This window comes from Aricia agestis, chromosome Z (genome assembly GCF_905147365.1).
Source record: "Aricia agestis chromosome Z, ilAriAges1.1, whole genome shotgun sequence".
Lineage (NCBI taxonomy): Eukaryota > Metazoa > Arthropoda > Insecta > Lepidoptera > Lycaenidae > Aricia > Aricia agestis.
Genome location: NC_056428.1, coordinates 11999894 through 12013747, shown reverse-complemented (window position 1 = coordinate 12013747; position 13854 = coordinate 11999894). Strand labels below are relative to the sequence as shown.

The following is a 13854-nucleotide window of genomic DNA, read 5'->3' as shown; positions in this document are numbered from 1 at the left end:
TCAACCCTATAGATGTCTTTCTTTCTTGATATCACATGCAATTGGTTTCGTGATTGGTTAATGTTACTGTTAACGCAGGAGTATAGTTGCAGTGCAGTTTGCAGTGACACAAGTCATGACTTGTGTGTGGCCCGTTAAAAATGCTCGCATCCATCTCTCTTTGCTTCACTACTCACTTTCTTTCCCTCTCTCCTCACCTATGTGGTGCTCTATGAGGTGAGCCGGGGGGCGAGGGTGCGGGGGAGATCGCCGGCGTAGTGGGCGCGGAGGCGGCGCGGCGTCGCGAGTACTCGCTACCGCCCACTACAGTGGCGGATACTCCGCCGTCCGACACGCGTGTCACGCTGAGTCCTGACGCTGACCGCGTCGGCCGAGACGGGACTGGAATGTAATAGGGACTATGTAGTCTGATAAAGTCGTGAAGATAGCTTTATAGAATACAGTTTAGGTAATATAACGTTGACGAAAATTGAAACAGTAGGTAACATTAAGCAGTGTTATAACTTATAACAAACTAGCTGACCCGGCGAACGTCGTATCGCCTAACAGTCGATTCTTTAACTTTTGTATGGGAGTATAGAAAAGTGTTGTTTTTAGACTTTTTCAGGAAATTTAATTATTTTTTTTTTAATTTTTCTCTCCGTAAGAACCATCCTCGTACTTCAAGGAATATTTAAAAAAAAGAATTAGCGAAATCGGTCCAAACGTTCTCGAGTTTTGCGCTTAGCAACACATTCAGCGACTCATTTTTATATTATAAATTAATACAATATAGACATCATAAAGCAGCGGCATAGACGATGTAGCGGTTACGAAGCAGCGTCGTAGACGATGTAGCAGCGGCGTAGACGATGTAGCAGCGGCGTAGGCGATATAGCGGTTAATATAATAATATTAATAATGTATAACGCCGCTACTATACAACTGCGTAATAAACGTCGTTGTCTATAATCCGTAGCTGCCACTACTAAAAGTTTTGAAAATATTAATCATACCACCAGTATAGCTGTACAGGCCAGCGGGTGAGGAGCGCGGCCGGTAGCCCGACGTAGTAGACATAGTAGACAGAGTGGACGGCGATCGCTTAAGCCCCGCCGGCTCATTGGACGCCGTCGACGGCCGCCGCGGCCGGGGCTGCCGCTTCGAACCCGTGCGGCACACTCCTGCGGAAGATAACGATGACATATCTTTTTTTTATACTTGCTAAATATCTTTAAAGTCATAAGAGAGGAGAATTTAAAGTAGATTGTGCGTATAAATATCGTTAAAATCGATTATTATATATTATATTGCTTTGTATTTTCATATTCGGTTTTGCGAAAATTCTTTCAGTACTTTAAATTTCAGTTAGTAAATCTGGAATATAACGAATTTTTGCAAGGAAAGTAGAGAAGTAAGCTTTTTGTTATCTTACGTAAAGAAGAAGATAAAAAATGAGACATTTTAAATATAAAATAGCACTTGGTACTAGTTTAAATTTAAATTATAATTAATTTTCTTTAAAATCTACAAGACGTGTAAAAGTTCATGATAAATACTTACATACAAAATAGCATTTTGTTACGTATACTTCATATTATATAAAATGTATAGCATGAATAGTGAATAGTTAATTTTGGAAATGTAGCCAAATTCAAGCAAACTACTATAGTGTACAGGAAATCCGTGCACTACTACCATTGCTGTGTTTATATTCTTGAATAAGTATAAAACGGTAATAAAATATAAATATGAGCGAATTAGCGTAAAATTTTGAATAAATTACGTAAAATAAAAGCTTATAGAGCGGTATGTACAATGGCGACTGGGCCATTTTAATAAAACTTTACGTGCACGTGTTTACCCACCTCGAACACGCAAAGGGCAATCGATACTCAATAAAATAATATATATTTACGAACTAGTTAACATGTTATATGTTTATGAATTCGCGTTCGCCAAGGCGCCTTTCTACATGTCTGAAAAATATCGAAAACAAACTTTATTTATTCTTCCAATAAATTAAAGTTATTCAGGCTGGATTCGACCAAACTCCTATTTAGTATTAACTTTACACTTAAATATTGCTTACAAATAAAATTTTATCTATTAGAAAATTTTGGCTGTGTCCAATAGTGGTAGAAGTTACTAAGCGGCTGATCTTGGCGTGGGACAAAAATGTCCCAAAACTTATTAGTTTAAGCAAATGAATCGAACAGTAAAAGAAACTGTTAATATGGGTATCCGGTATTTCGCTATGTTAACACTTATCAGCATTGCTATAAAACATAAATAGCATAACAATAGATCACTCTCAACAACCTTACGCATACCCCTTTTGGTCGAACCCAGCCTCATATAAAGCGACTTACCCGTGGGACATTGTCGACCCATGGCGCACTTCCCCTCACAGATCGTCCGCTGGTTCAACATGGTTTGGTACGAGTCCAGCATCACTTTACACTCCGCTATGTCGCTGTCCGCCAGAGCTAGGGACGGATAGCGCTCTTTTAATCGCCTTCTTTCCTGGAAAAAGAAATAGACTTAAAAATGGAATATAAAAAATATACTATCAGAGAAGTTAATTCCTAGGCAGATGGCGGACCTAAGTAATTTGGTCGGCTTATGTCAATTCAATGTTAGCTGTGATCGGTCGGATGGGTTTTACTAACGGCCGTTCCCAATATTTGATCTATCTCTGGTTTTGCCCTACTAGAGAAAGGAATAGCTGTCATTAGACATTAGAGTCATATATTTTATGTCAATTCAATGTTAGCTGCGATCGGTCAAATGTCAAACCAGAGATAGATTGAATATTGGGAACAGTTGGGAACGGCCGTTAATCAAACCCATCCGACCGATTACAGCTAACATTGAATTGACATAAGCCGACCAAATGACGTAGGTCCCTCAAATGCCTAGGAATTAATTTCCTCGATGGTACATAAAAAAATTATGGAGATAGTGCTTTTTATTAACCCACTTCCTTCCTGAAAATGAAAACAACATTAAAACGGCTATTAACATCGTAGAAGTTATCGGTACAAATAATAATAACTGGGGTACCACCTACGAATAATAAAAACGGCGGGACCAAAATGGTCGCTTTGGAGAATCATACAATTAATCATAATATGATTAATTTTTAAACTCCACTTTGCGTGCAATTCATATAGTGATTCGCTTACATCAATGATTGGTCTCTCGCGCGGCGCTCGCGCGCGGCGACCAATCATTAATCGAAGCGAATCAATTCATATGAATTGCACGCAAAGTGGAGTTTAAAAATGAATCATATTATGATCCAATATATGATTCTCCAAAGCGACCATTTTAGCCCCGCGGTAGCCTTTCGAAGCGTGCGTCAGTGACGCCGCGACTGTAAAAATGTATGTAAGTTACGTCACAGTTGCCGCGTAGCGTCACTGTGCTCGACCTCAAACCATACATTTTTCACAGTCGCGGCGTCACTTACGCTATAATAGACGCTCGCTTCGAAAGGCTACCTTTAAGAGGATACCACAGCGGCTAGAGAAATGAAAAAAAAGTACGTGTAATATCTATAGCTGTCTCCCTTACCTCAAGCCTATACCGCAGAACGCGATAGAGACAACTGCAGAAAATCCAGAAAATCAACGATTCGTTGTCCCCTGATTCCTTCTCCAAAACTTAACCGATTTAAGTACTTTTTTCATTAAAGATTAAAAAAAGGCTTGAGCTGTGTTCCTATGTTTTGCTTTTTTTGTATAATCTATCCAAATCTTTTTTCTGGACGTTTGAACACAGTGGAAAATCTGGCCATTTTTTTGGGTTTTTGAACGTTCATATCTTATTTAATAATTAAATTATGAAAAAAAAGAAAACATAGGGACATTGTATTAGTGGCCGTAGATATTCAGGAAAAAAATTATAACTCTACTAGCATTATCCAGGGAGGAAACAGGGGACAACGTTTGTATGGAAAAAATGGCGGTGTGGAATCCTCTTAAGGAAGAGTAACTCCGTCAAAAAATTGCACTAAGAGGCTACAAAATGTGACCCGAATACATGCATACTTTATGCATGTATTCGGTACACAATTTTGTATCTTAATATAAGTGACAATTATTGTCAACGGTTTTATTTCGTAAATTTGAGTGTTAGTGTTTCGTAGCTATTGTCATATTGTCAGAAACAGAAACGCTTGAAGTATGGGAGTAACGTTTCCTTAGTTTTTTTTTTATTCGCAGGGTACCGGTACCACCATGAATTATTTTAAAATTACAATGAAATCTCAGATTTTTTTTTTTCATTTAAAACTGACATACTTCTTACACAAAACATCTTGTGGGACGTAAAACCACAAAAATAATATAATCGATTGAAGTTGAATTATTTCGTCTAGGTCTGAACACAACATCATTTGAATTTTGTTCATAGCTTAAAATAAAATGCCATTATGATTTACGATGCGTTTGATTTCTTTCGTTACATAAAATCATACTAAGGAGTTGCTGGGCACCATCCAAAGTTACACTAATTGCATAGTTGAAAGCTTACTGGCTCAGTGCCAACGTATTGAGTAAACCACTGATTGCGGGTTCAAATACCACTAAAATAAAGTTCGACAAGCTTTAAATCAGAGGTTCCCAAACTACCTTATTGCGTGGCCCACTTTTAAGGTGTTGGTGCATACTGCGGACGCCCCTCTACAATACAAATCCATGAAACTTGCTATTATGTAACAGTCACTGTAGTTCTTAACAAATTATCCGCCTATATCAGGGATGGCGAACCTTTGGCGCGCGACTATAATGACAAAATTATTGTAGTGATTAGTAGAACAAAATGGCTTGGAGCACTTTATTTTGAAATATTATACTCGTCAGGATTACAAAGAAAAATATTATTTTGATAAGAGAAACAAGCATACACAAAAGTTATTCCCTGCTAACAAAATTAATTTACATGAACCTCCGCCTACAATTGTGGACCCCCATTTTTTGTCAGTGTCAACGTAGACCCCCGTCTAGTCTCGCGTGGACCCTTGGGTGGGCGATCGCTGCTGGTCTGGCAAGGAGAACTGTCAAAAATTACGTTTTTGTATGATGTACGGAGTTTCCTGTGTACGTTCCTAACTATTAGGGCGTGATCAGACGTGCGCGTGTTCTGCGCGGGTAGTACTATAGTATATGGAAAAACACGCGCGCGGGCTCTGCGCGGGCTCTGCGCGGGTTTAGCGCGTACTGCGCGCGTATTTTCCCATATGCTATAGTAGAACACGCACAGAACACGCGCACGTCTAATCACGCATTTATTTACATATACAAACACACACAGGCACATTTCGGTCGACGCTAAAATTACATCAAATACGAATCGAATACGAAATAACGACTGGGACAAAAGATAAAAGACTAGTTGATGCCCGCAATTCTGTTGCGACATAAATTATTGTTTATCGCGTGGGAAATGGGAACGGAACATTTTCCGGGATAAAAAGTATCCTGTCCTTTCCCAGGACTCGAAGTATCTCCATACAAAACTTCAGCAAAATCGATTTAGCGGTTTGAGCGTAAAGAGGTAACAAATAGACAGACACACTTTCACATTTATAGTATTAGTATGGATACAGTTGAAACCACTTGGTATAGCGTACATATTTCTAAAAAGTACTCTTTGTACCCTCTTTTTCCCATAGTTTATTTTTCGTATTTGATCATGCATATTACTGTGGTCGAACTTTTCAACCATTTCTTTGTATCCGTTGCAGCCCTTAAATGAGTTTAAAATTCTAAAACCAATAACATATTCTTCGCCATTGAATTATATACTTGAAGAAATAATTGCAAAATTCTGAATATTAAATACGAAATGTTGCATGAAAGGCACTAATCACTATCGATTTTCTATGCTTGCTGCCGAACTAGTCAGCTAATTTGTGATTAACCTGAGTAGTTTATTGATTTCCCATTACATCTGGTAGTTACGTAGTTGATAACAAGCAATCTGTGCTATTAGTTACGTAGTAGCTATTAATATATGCTATTAGTTCTAAATCATCAGTTATTTATCGAACGTAACTTAAATATTGTTTTAATTAAAATGATACTACACAAAATATTCTTATAATTAATAATGATCCGGTGTACTTCGTATCACTTCCTAAAACTGTCTCTGTGTTCCCTGGGCTTCCACGAATATTTAAAACTAAAATTAGCGATTCAGCGGTTCTTGGGTTTGTGCGAGACTAATGAAAATTCAAATTCGTATTCATTTAAATATAGATTGTGCACTATCATTTTTATATATCCTTAATTCCTTCAATTCCCTAGAGTTCCTTTTATTTCCAAACATCGCAAAAATATTAAACCTATCCGTAAATGGCCTTGGGTAGGACGTAATTTTTCGTTCATTTCATACATTACTCAAAGTAAAAATCAATATTATTTGGCGTCGGCTATTTTCACTAAAGTTCTATTTTCCACGCCCAATATGACGCAAGTTCTGTTCGTGATAAATATAGTATTTAGGACTATAGGTACGCCATTCCCGCTAAGAATGCAGTGCGTAAATGGTAAGTGGTAACTAAAAGTGGTATAGTAATAGTATGCGTCTTGACTCTTGGATGAATTTTGTCATAATAATTGTGTTTGAAAAAAAAACAAAGTTTTCATTACGACTTTGCTAGAGCGCGGCGGGCACTTAATTAGAAAATATTATGATTATACAGAATTTGATATTCTTGGTGCCAGGAAACAGTGTTAATTTAGAGACGACAAGCAAATCTACAGTTAGCATAAACTTGTGCGTTTAATAGAACAAAGGGTTGTTAAAGTTTACTTTAAAATGAACAAAATTTAACAACTCTTTATTTTACTTTAAAATTAAAAAAAGTTGTTAAAGAAAGTTTGTGTACCAAAGCATATTATAAAGTTACTGATTTCATGAGTACACCGTGGGAATAATGTCGCCCCCTGCAGAGCTGTTTTTATATAAAGTAATATTCAAGTACATTAATTGTTGTATTTAGTTTTTTTATTTAGTCATAATGACATTGTAATATTCCATCGTTTTAGTAAAAGATGGCCCCGTGCGAGTTTCTTACGCCGGTTCTTCTCGCCGGGTCAGTTCCCGAACCGGTGGTAAGCACCATTAGCTCCAACGTTCACAAAGTATTTGAAAAAAATATTCTGAATAAAAAAAATTGAGTTTGAGTTTGAGTCACCTAATTAACATTAGGGTTCGTTACCCTATTACTAATACACTGTGTGTACAGACTTAAGTTTTTTAAGTTAACAAAGACGCCTGACCGATAACAACAAACGATTGTACTCGTAACCAATTAACTTTGACAAAGTGGATCTTTTTTCTTGCTAAGGAGGTAAATGTAGGTACAAAGCTTATAAAATATAAGTATTATGACTTTTAAATATTGTACGTTATATGACAATTAATACGTATTGTCATATTCATGTGGTTACGTATTATTTACGGTCTTACGTCAAGTACGTTCGTAATCTAATTTATTATTCATATCGAATTCAATTTTTTATAAGTTACTTCTGAAGCTGGGAGCTTGCCAATATCGGAATTATATCGAATGGATCAAATATGGGAAATTGGGACGCTATTTTTAGTCCAATATTTAATTTTGGCTTATATGGCAACATAAAATATAACATGACGTACTTAAATCTTTAGTACTTAATATTATAAATGCGTGTTTGTGACCTTGTTACTTTTCATGTTTATGACTCTTAACGGATTTTGACGAAATTTTCTAAAGAGACACATTGAACCTTTGGAAAAGCGCATTAGAATGTTCTTATCCTGACAAAAAATAAGGAAACGGTAATCCACGTTAAAGTAAAGTAAAATCAAAATGAAATATAAAACTATACAAACTCTACGAAAAAGCTAGACCGCATAGGTATAAAACCTTCACGAAATAAACCCATTTAATGAATGAAACTCCACATTCGCGGTAATGCATTACGCTTTCATTACGCGAAACGCTTTTTGTTCTTGCCACAAAGGCTCGGTTTCCACAAAACTAGGTGGGCATTAATCTCCTACATTATGGCGCAGTGTTGCGTAACAACATCGATTCTAGTGGTGCTAAACGACTCAAGAGGATTTTGAAGGTATGGGTTGCAGATACCCATGGCAACAATATTAAAGTAGGTGTTGGTTGATTCCCTGGATGAGCATTTTCAACATTGCCAACTGCAGATCCTTGTTATACCTAACTCCTAAGATAAGGCTTCATTCCCAACGTAGTAAACCTAGGAATAAAATACTTGCTTGTAATATTATTTCTCAATCGACAAGTTTTGTATCTTCTAAATGGTAAAATACCGTTAATTATAATTTATCTCAACGTTCCTTCATCTACAGTACTAAGTCCATCGCCAATTTGTAAGCCTAGATTTTCTCTTCATATAAGTACGTACGACCAATCTCTCGGGCGTAACTAGTTTAGGATTAAGTTATTAGCATATCTGTGTGACTCTAAGTTATTCCTGAATAAAAAATGTAGTCCCACTTTAAAAATTGATAGTATATGAAGATAAGTTAAGATATTTTAACGCAGGGAATCAATCAAGTTTCAAGGGATATCAACTCAACTCACTTCCACCAGCTTGTAGGTCTCGAAGTCCTGCAGCTGCCGCTGGAAGCCGAGGTTGGGGTTGGCGACGGCGCGGCCGGCTCGCACTACCTTGAGCGCCTCGCGCCACGTCAGCGGCGTCACGCTCATTATGTACGCCACCGCCACCGTCACGCTGCGTGACATACCCGCCAGGCTGGAGAGGAAGACACTTTGTTAAATAAAGTGTAACTAACTAAAGGTGATCGCACATTTATCAGACATTTAACAGCACCGTTTACGCTGTACGCGGCGCTGAACGCGCCGCATTTTAAAATTCGTTGTTTGAGATGATGTGAAACCTCGCAGATTCGTCCGCACCGTACGCGCCGCATTTCGTGTACGATCTTTTTAACGACGTTTTTTATTTTATTATTTACTAGACAAATACTGCGGCGCGACCTATAGTTTCAGCAAATTACTCCAAACACGAGCTACGATATAGTCGTCCGTATGTCCCTATGTTTTCTTTTTTTTTTTTTCATAATTTAATTATTAAATAAGATATAAACGTTCAAAACCCCAAAAAAACGGCCAGATTTTCCGCTGTGTTCAAACATCCAAAAAACAGATTTGGCTAGATTTTACAAAAAAAAAATAAAACATAGGAACACAGCTTAAGCCTTTCTTTAATCTTTAATGAAAAAAGTAATTAAATCGGTTAAGTTTTGGAGAAGGAATCAGGGGACAACGAATCTTTGATTTTCTGCAATTGTCTCTATCGCGTTCTACGGTATAGGCTTGAGGTAAAGGAGACAGCTATAGATATTACACGTACTTTTTTTTTATTTCTCTAGCCCCTGGTGTATCCTCTTTATATTTACTTTTGGTTATAATAAATTACAACAGAACGTGAATATATATTCTAACAAATAAATCAGCTTCAGAATAAAGATATAAACCGTAAAATAAACTGCCGTACGAACCTGGAGAACTTTAAAACACGTCTCTGACCACAATTCACAGCGCAAACCGCATTAAAGTCTAAGTACACTTTCTCTTTATCCAACGAGTCCCCGGAGCCGAAACGTTTTAATAAAAACTTGAACGGCTCAATATATTTCCTTCCCCGTTCGCCGAAATCGCCGAACCTATATTTGCCGGCACTTTACGAGGTGTGTATTAAAAGTCGCACGCCCGCCTAAACCATTATGTTACTTCTACTTACAATTTACGTAAAAGTAATATCGCAATGAATATTAAAAATACAGTTATTTCGTTTCGTACTAAAATTATGGTAAAGGGACGCTATTATTGAGAATATAGTTTTATTTGTCTGTTCGTTTCTAGACTTGTTAGGATTCTGTAGCCAAATGGGAAATACTAACGGAACCAATATTGGATCAATGGTATGATAAGGCCACTATATTTATCATGACAGCGAAGCAGTAGTAATTTTATGAACAACTAATAACATAATAATATTAATATTTAAGCGAGGCTCTCGTACAACATGTTTTTAGCTTCTCTGTACACGCTTCGTCTGTGAGTCTAGTGTGTGTGAGTCTCACTTGGTAATTTTATTTGTCATTTTAATAATTATTATTTGCTGTCGAATCTATTTACAGAACATTTCCACAATTTCATAATATCTCTTCAAGTATTGTACTAATTTTGATGCGTACAGATAAGTACAGATTTTTATTGAGACAGATCTTTTTTGATTTCGCATGATTTTAAGTTCAAAATATCTGCCCCCTAAAAGCAGAAATAGCGATCTTTAAAAATATGAACATTACTTATAGTAAATTAAGTAAAATTAAGTTGACTAGAGATCGCCCAATGGTCGAAATTCGACCTTAGTTTCAACAACATTAGGACTACTACGTTTAATTTGTAAAAAAATATACTGTATCATTTTTTTTTTCAACTCTGGGCCTCAGCAGCTGATCTAAGACTGGCCGTGTAAGCATTGTCTAATCTTTATATATAAAACTCAAAGGTGACTGACTGATATGGTGACCTATCAACGCAAAGCACAAACCACTGGACGGATCGGGCTGAAATTTTGCATGCAGGTAGATATTATGACGTAAGCAAAAAAAATCTGAACTTTTTTATATACTTTTTCTGAAACTCCTAAAAATACAAAAACAACGATGTACAACAAAGTGCAGATTTTTTTTTTTGAAAAGGTGCAATAATAAATTTTCTGGACTTTGTTGTACATCGTTGTTTTTGTATTTTTTAGGAGATTCAGAAAAAGAATATAAAACAGTTCAGATTTTTTTAAACAAATTGTTAAGTTAATAAACAATGAAATTGTTGATAATTTTTTTTTTGTTTTTGTAACCATATTGAGGACGACCAATCATGATTTTTAAGAGGAAATTTTTTTCTAAACTAATAATTTAAACAATTGAAAAATTCAAAAAACGATTATAAACAATAAAATATTGTTATTAAGAAAAAAAATTGTTTCTAAAAATCATAATATTTTCAAGAGAATGAAAGTAAGAAAAAAAAATTTTTTTATTAGCAAATAGCGGAAAAAAATTTTTTTTTAGTTAATACATGTCCTTCATTGATATGAAAACAATAACGTGATAATAAATGAAACAAAATTTTTTTTGACAATATAACTTGGATTTCTAGTTTTTTGTTCAAGTTAAAAAATTATTATAAACAAAGTATTAATTTTTTTTAACTTTTATGGCGTGTTCTTGTTAAGTATGTGTATATCAAGGGCTCCACGAAGTGAAAAATTTTCACGAAAATTATTCAAGATTTTATTTACAGTACAATGAGGACGGAAGTACGAAAAAATTTCGTTAGTTAACATTTGTCTAATTTGTTGAAAAATTAACTTGAATTTAAATTTCCAACGGAAGCAAATTCTTTTAAGTGTTCGGAATACACCATGAGTTTTTGAAATTTTTAAATTAATATCTAATACCTTTAAAAAAAATCAGTGTGACGTGCTCGGTTTTGAAGCCGCGCGCGCTACCTAAAAATGCCGCGCTGAGGCTTACTGTCAGCGTTAAATTAGAATTATAAATAATAGAGATAGAATTCCGGGAGTTGGGAGTTTTCTTATAGAAATTTCCTCCTCTTTAACTCTTTTTTTAAACTTCTTAAATGTTAATAGTTTCGGAGTTCTTAACAAAAAACGTAATACCTTTTTTTTGGCAACCTAATATGTTTATAACTTTTCCAATTTTTTATGTGCTTCCGATACATTTTTCTAGACGTCTTCCCGAATCTAATGAGCTATCGCACGTATTTTTATGACCCTTATCTCTATATTTCGCCATTCTCAACTTATTTGTTAAGTTTTATTAGTTAAATTTTTTATGACAAAAGCATAATTTCAAAATAATATTAGCTCGATGCACTCCTTCACCATATAAACTATAACTGTGCAAAATTTCATTCACCTACGTTTCCGCATTTTTTGTCAAAAGGGATACAAAGTTTTTCGCTTGCGTATTAATATATAGATTAAGTAACCAATCACTTGGAACAATATGTACCTACGACGTTAATAGTGTAGTTATATCTCTTGTGTTGTATTGCTGTTAACAGATGATAATATTGTTAATAAAACGCGCTACTAGTTTTATTATAGCCTGAAGGATAAGTCACAGGAGCCGAGCGTCAAGTGAAGAAGGTTTCCAGTTGGCTGGCCTCGGATGAGCACACACGAGTGGGTCAAGGTGCATAGCGGCCATAGCTTGATATAGACTGCCAGCCCCTCGTTAGGTATTAATATAAATCCGATAAGTGCGTCTGCATGTTGCTTATTAGCCAATAAATTTTATATGAAGCAATATTTTTAATTGTAAAATTCGTTTATTGTGCGGGAGCCGTACATTTTTCGGATAAAAAGTATCCTATGTCCTTTCTCTGGACTCAAACTATCCCTATACCAAATTTCAGCAAAATCGGTTCGGCGGTTTGGACCATTTCATTCCATTTCAATTTAATGAAGAGTTTCAGAGATTATAATGTAAATGACAAAGTCTTCATTTAATTACACTTAAGTCATTAATATTCGACTCTGAGTGCAGCAATAGCCTGTTCAGTTTTTATACTATGTTGCTATTTAGCTATGTGACTTATAATAATAGTTTCTCTACAGTTTCACTAGTAGAGCAAAAGTAATAAGATACACGTTGTTTATTTAGGTCGAAGAGTGAAATGAACTCTTCGTAGTTCGCTGGTAATGGTTATTAACAACATGGCCAATGTATCTTATTTCACGGACGTAGTAATGGGATAGTGCGTTTTATTTGTTTCTCTGGAAATTAAATCTTACTAACATGTTGTAATTATTTACTTGAAACCTACTAAACCTACCAAAATAAAATAAATTTAAAACTATTAAAAAGCGTTCTTGCGATTTTGTCTTTGTAAGTTGTTAAGGAATATTACAATATATAATTTCTTTATGTCCTAAAACAATAAGTTTCCTATCTCTTCTTTGCCTTAACTTGTTCACCAAGCATAACTTCAGCCTAATTCTGTTGCTATTCGATAATAATCGATTCCCAGGCTCGTGTACGTCGCGATTCGGGCCCATGATCATTTACAAATTGAAAAAGTCATAAGTTTTAACCGATCGATTGGCGCAGTGGTGCAATTGCTTTACATTTAAATCGCAAATTAACTTAATTTGCAATCGTCCTTAACGAAATAATTGGCTTTGACTTATTGACTTTGAGCTTTGTCGTATACGAACATAAAGAATTCAATTAAAGTGGAAAAAGTTAGTGCTGAAAATATATTACTTTGGAAAATCTATATCTACTTCCTATACAATAATACATATTGGAATTATTGCTATTGTATGTAAGTATTTCTGTCTGTTACCCCGTCACAAAGCATGAAGCCGCTAAAACTACTTTGATGAAGGTACTTAAAAAATCGGCCTAGTGCGAGATGGACTCGCCCATGAAGGGTTCCGCAGCAGCAATAAGGTTAATTTTTATGAAATTAAAATGCTTTTTATTTACTTTTGTATTTCAGTTGATTTAATGAAAGTTAAATTAAGGTTTACCATTTATGACGTATAAAAAAGCTACTAGCTAGATCTCGTTCAAACCTATTATCGTTGGTAGTTTTTATAGTAATGTACTGATGTACATTACGTATAATTTTTTTAAGCTTCATGCCCCCACTTTAGAAGTTAGGGGGGGGGGGAGGGGATACACATTTTACCACTTTGGAAGATTCTCTCTCGCAAACCTGAATAAGTTTAGAAAAAAATGATATTGGAAACCTCAATATGATTTTAAAGACCTATC

General features: G+C 35.5%; 1 protein-coding gene across 2 annotated transcripts in view; it reads right to left on the bottom strand.

Moving 5' to 3' along the window:
* The window catches only part of LOC121738580 (dual specificity protein phosphatase 22-like), a 59645-nt gene that overhangs the window by 15490 nt on the left and 30301 nt on the right, over positions 1–13854 (bottom strand). For both annotated transcript variants that reach the window (XM_042130739.1, XM_042130740.1), the window contains exons 4-7: positions 8594–8765; positions 2352–2505; positions 996–1163; positions 198–381 (exon numbers count right to left, since the gene is read on the bottom strand). In XM_042130739.1, coding sequence (XP_041986673.1) covers positions 198–381; positions 996–1163; positions 2352–2505; positions 8594–8765 — 678 coding nt within the window. The remainder of the gene's footprint in view (positions 1–197; positions 382–995; positions 1164–2351; positions 2506–8593; positions 8766–13854) is intronic.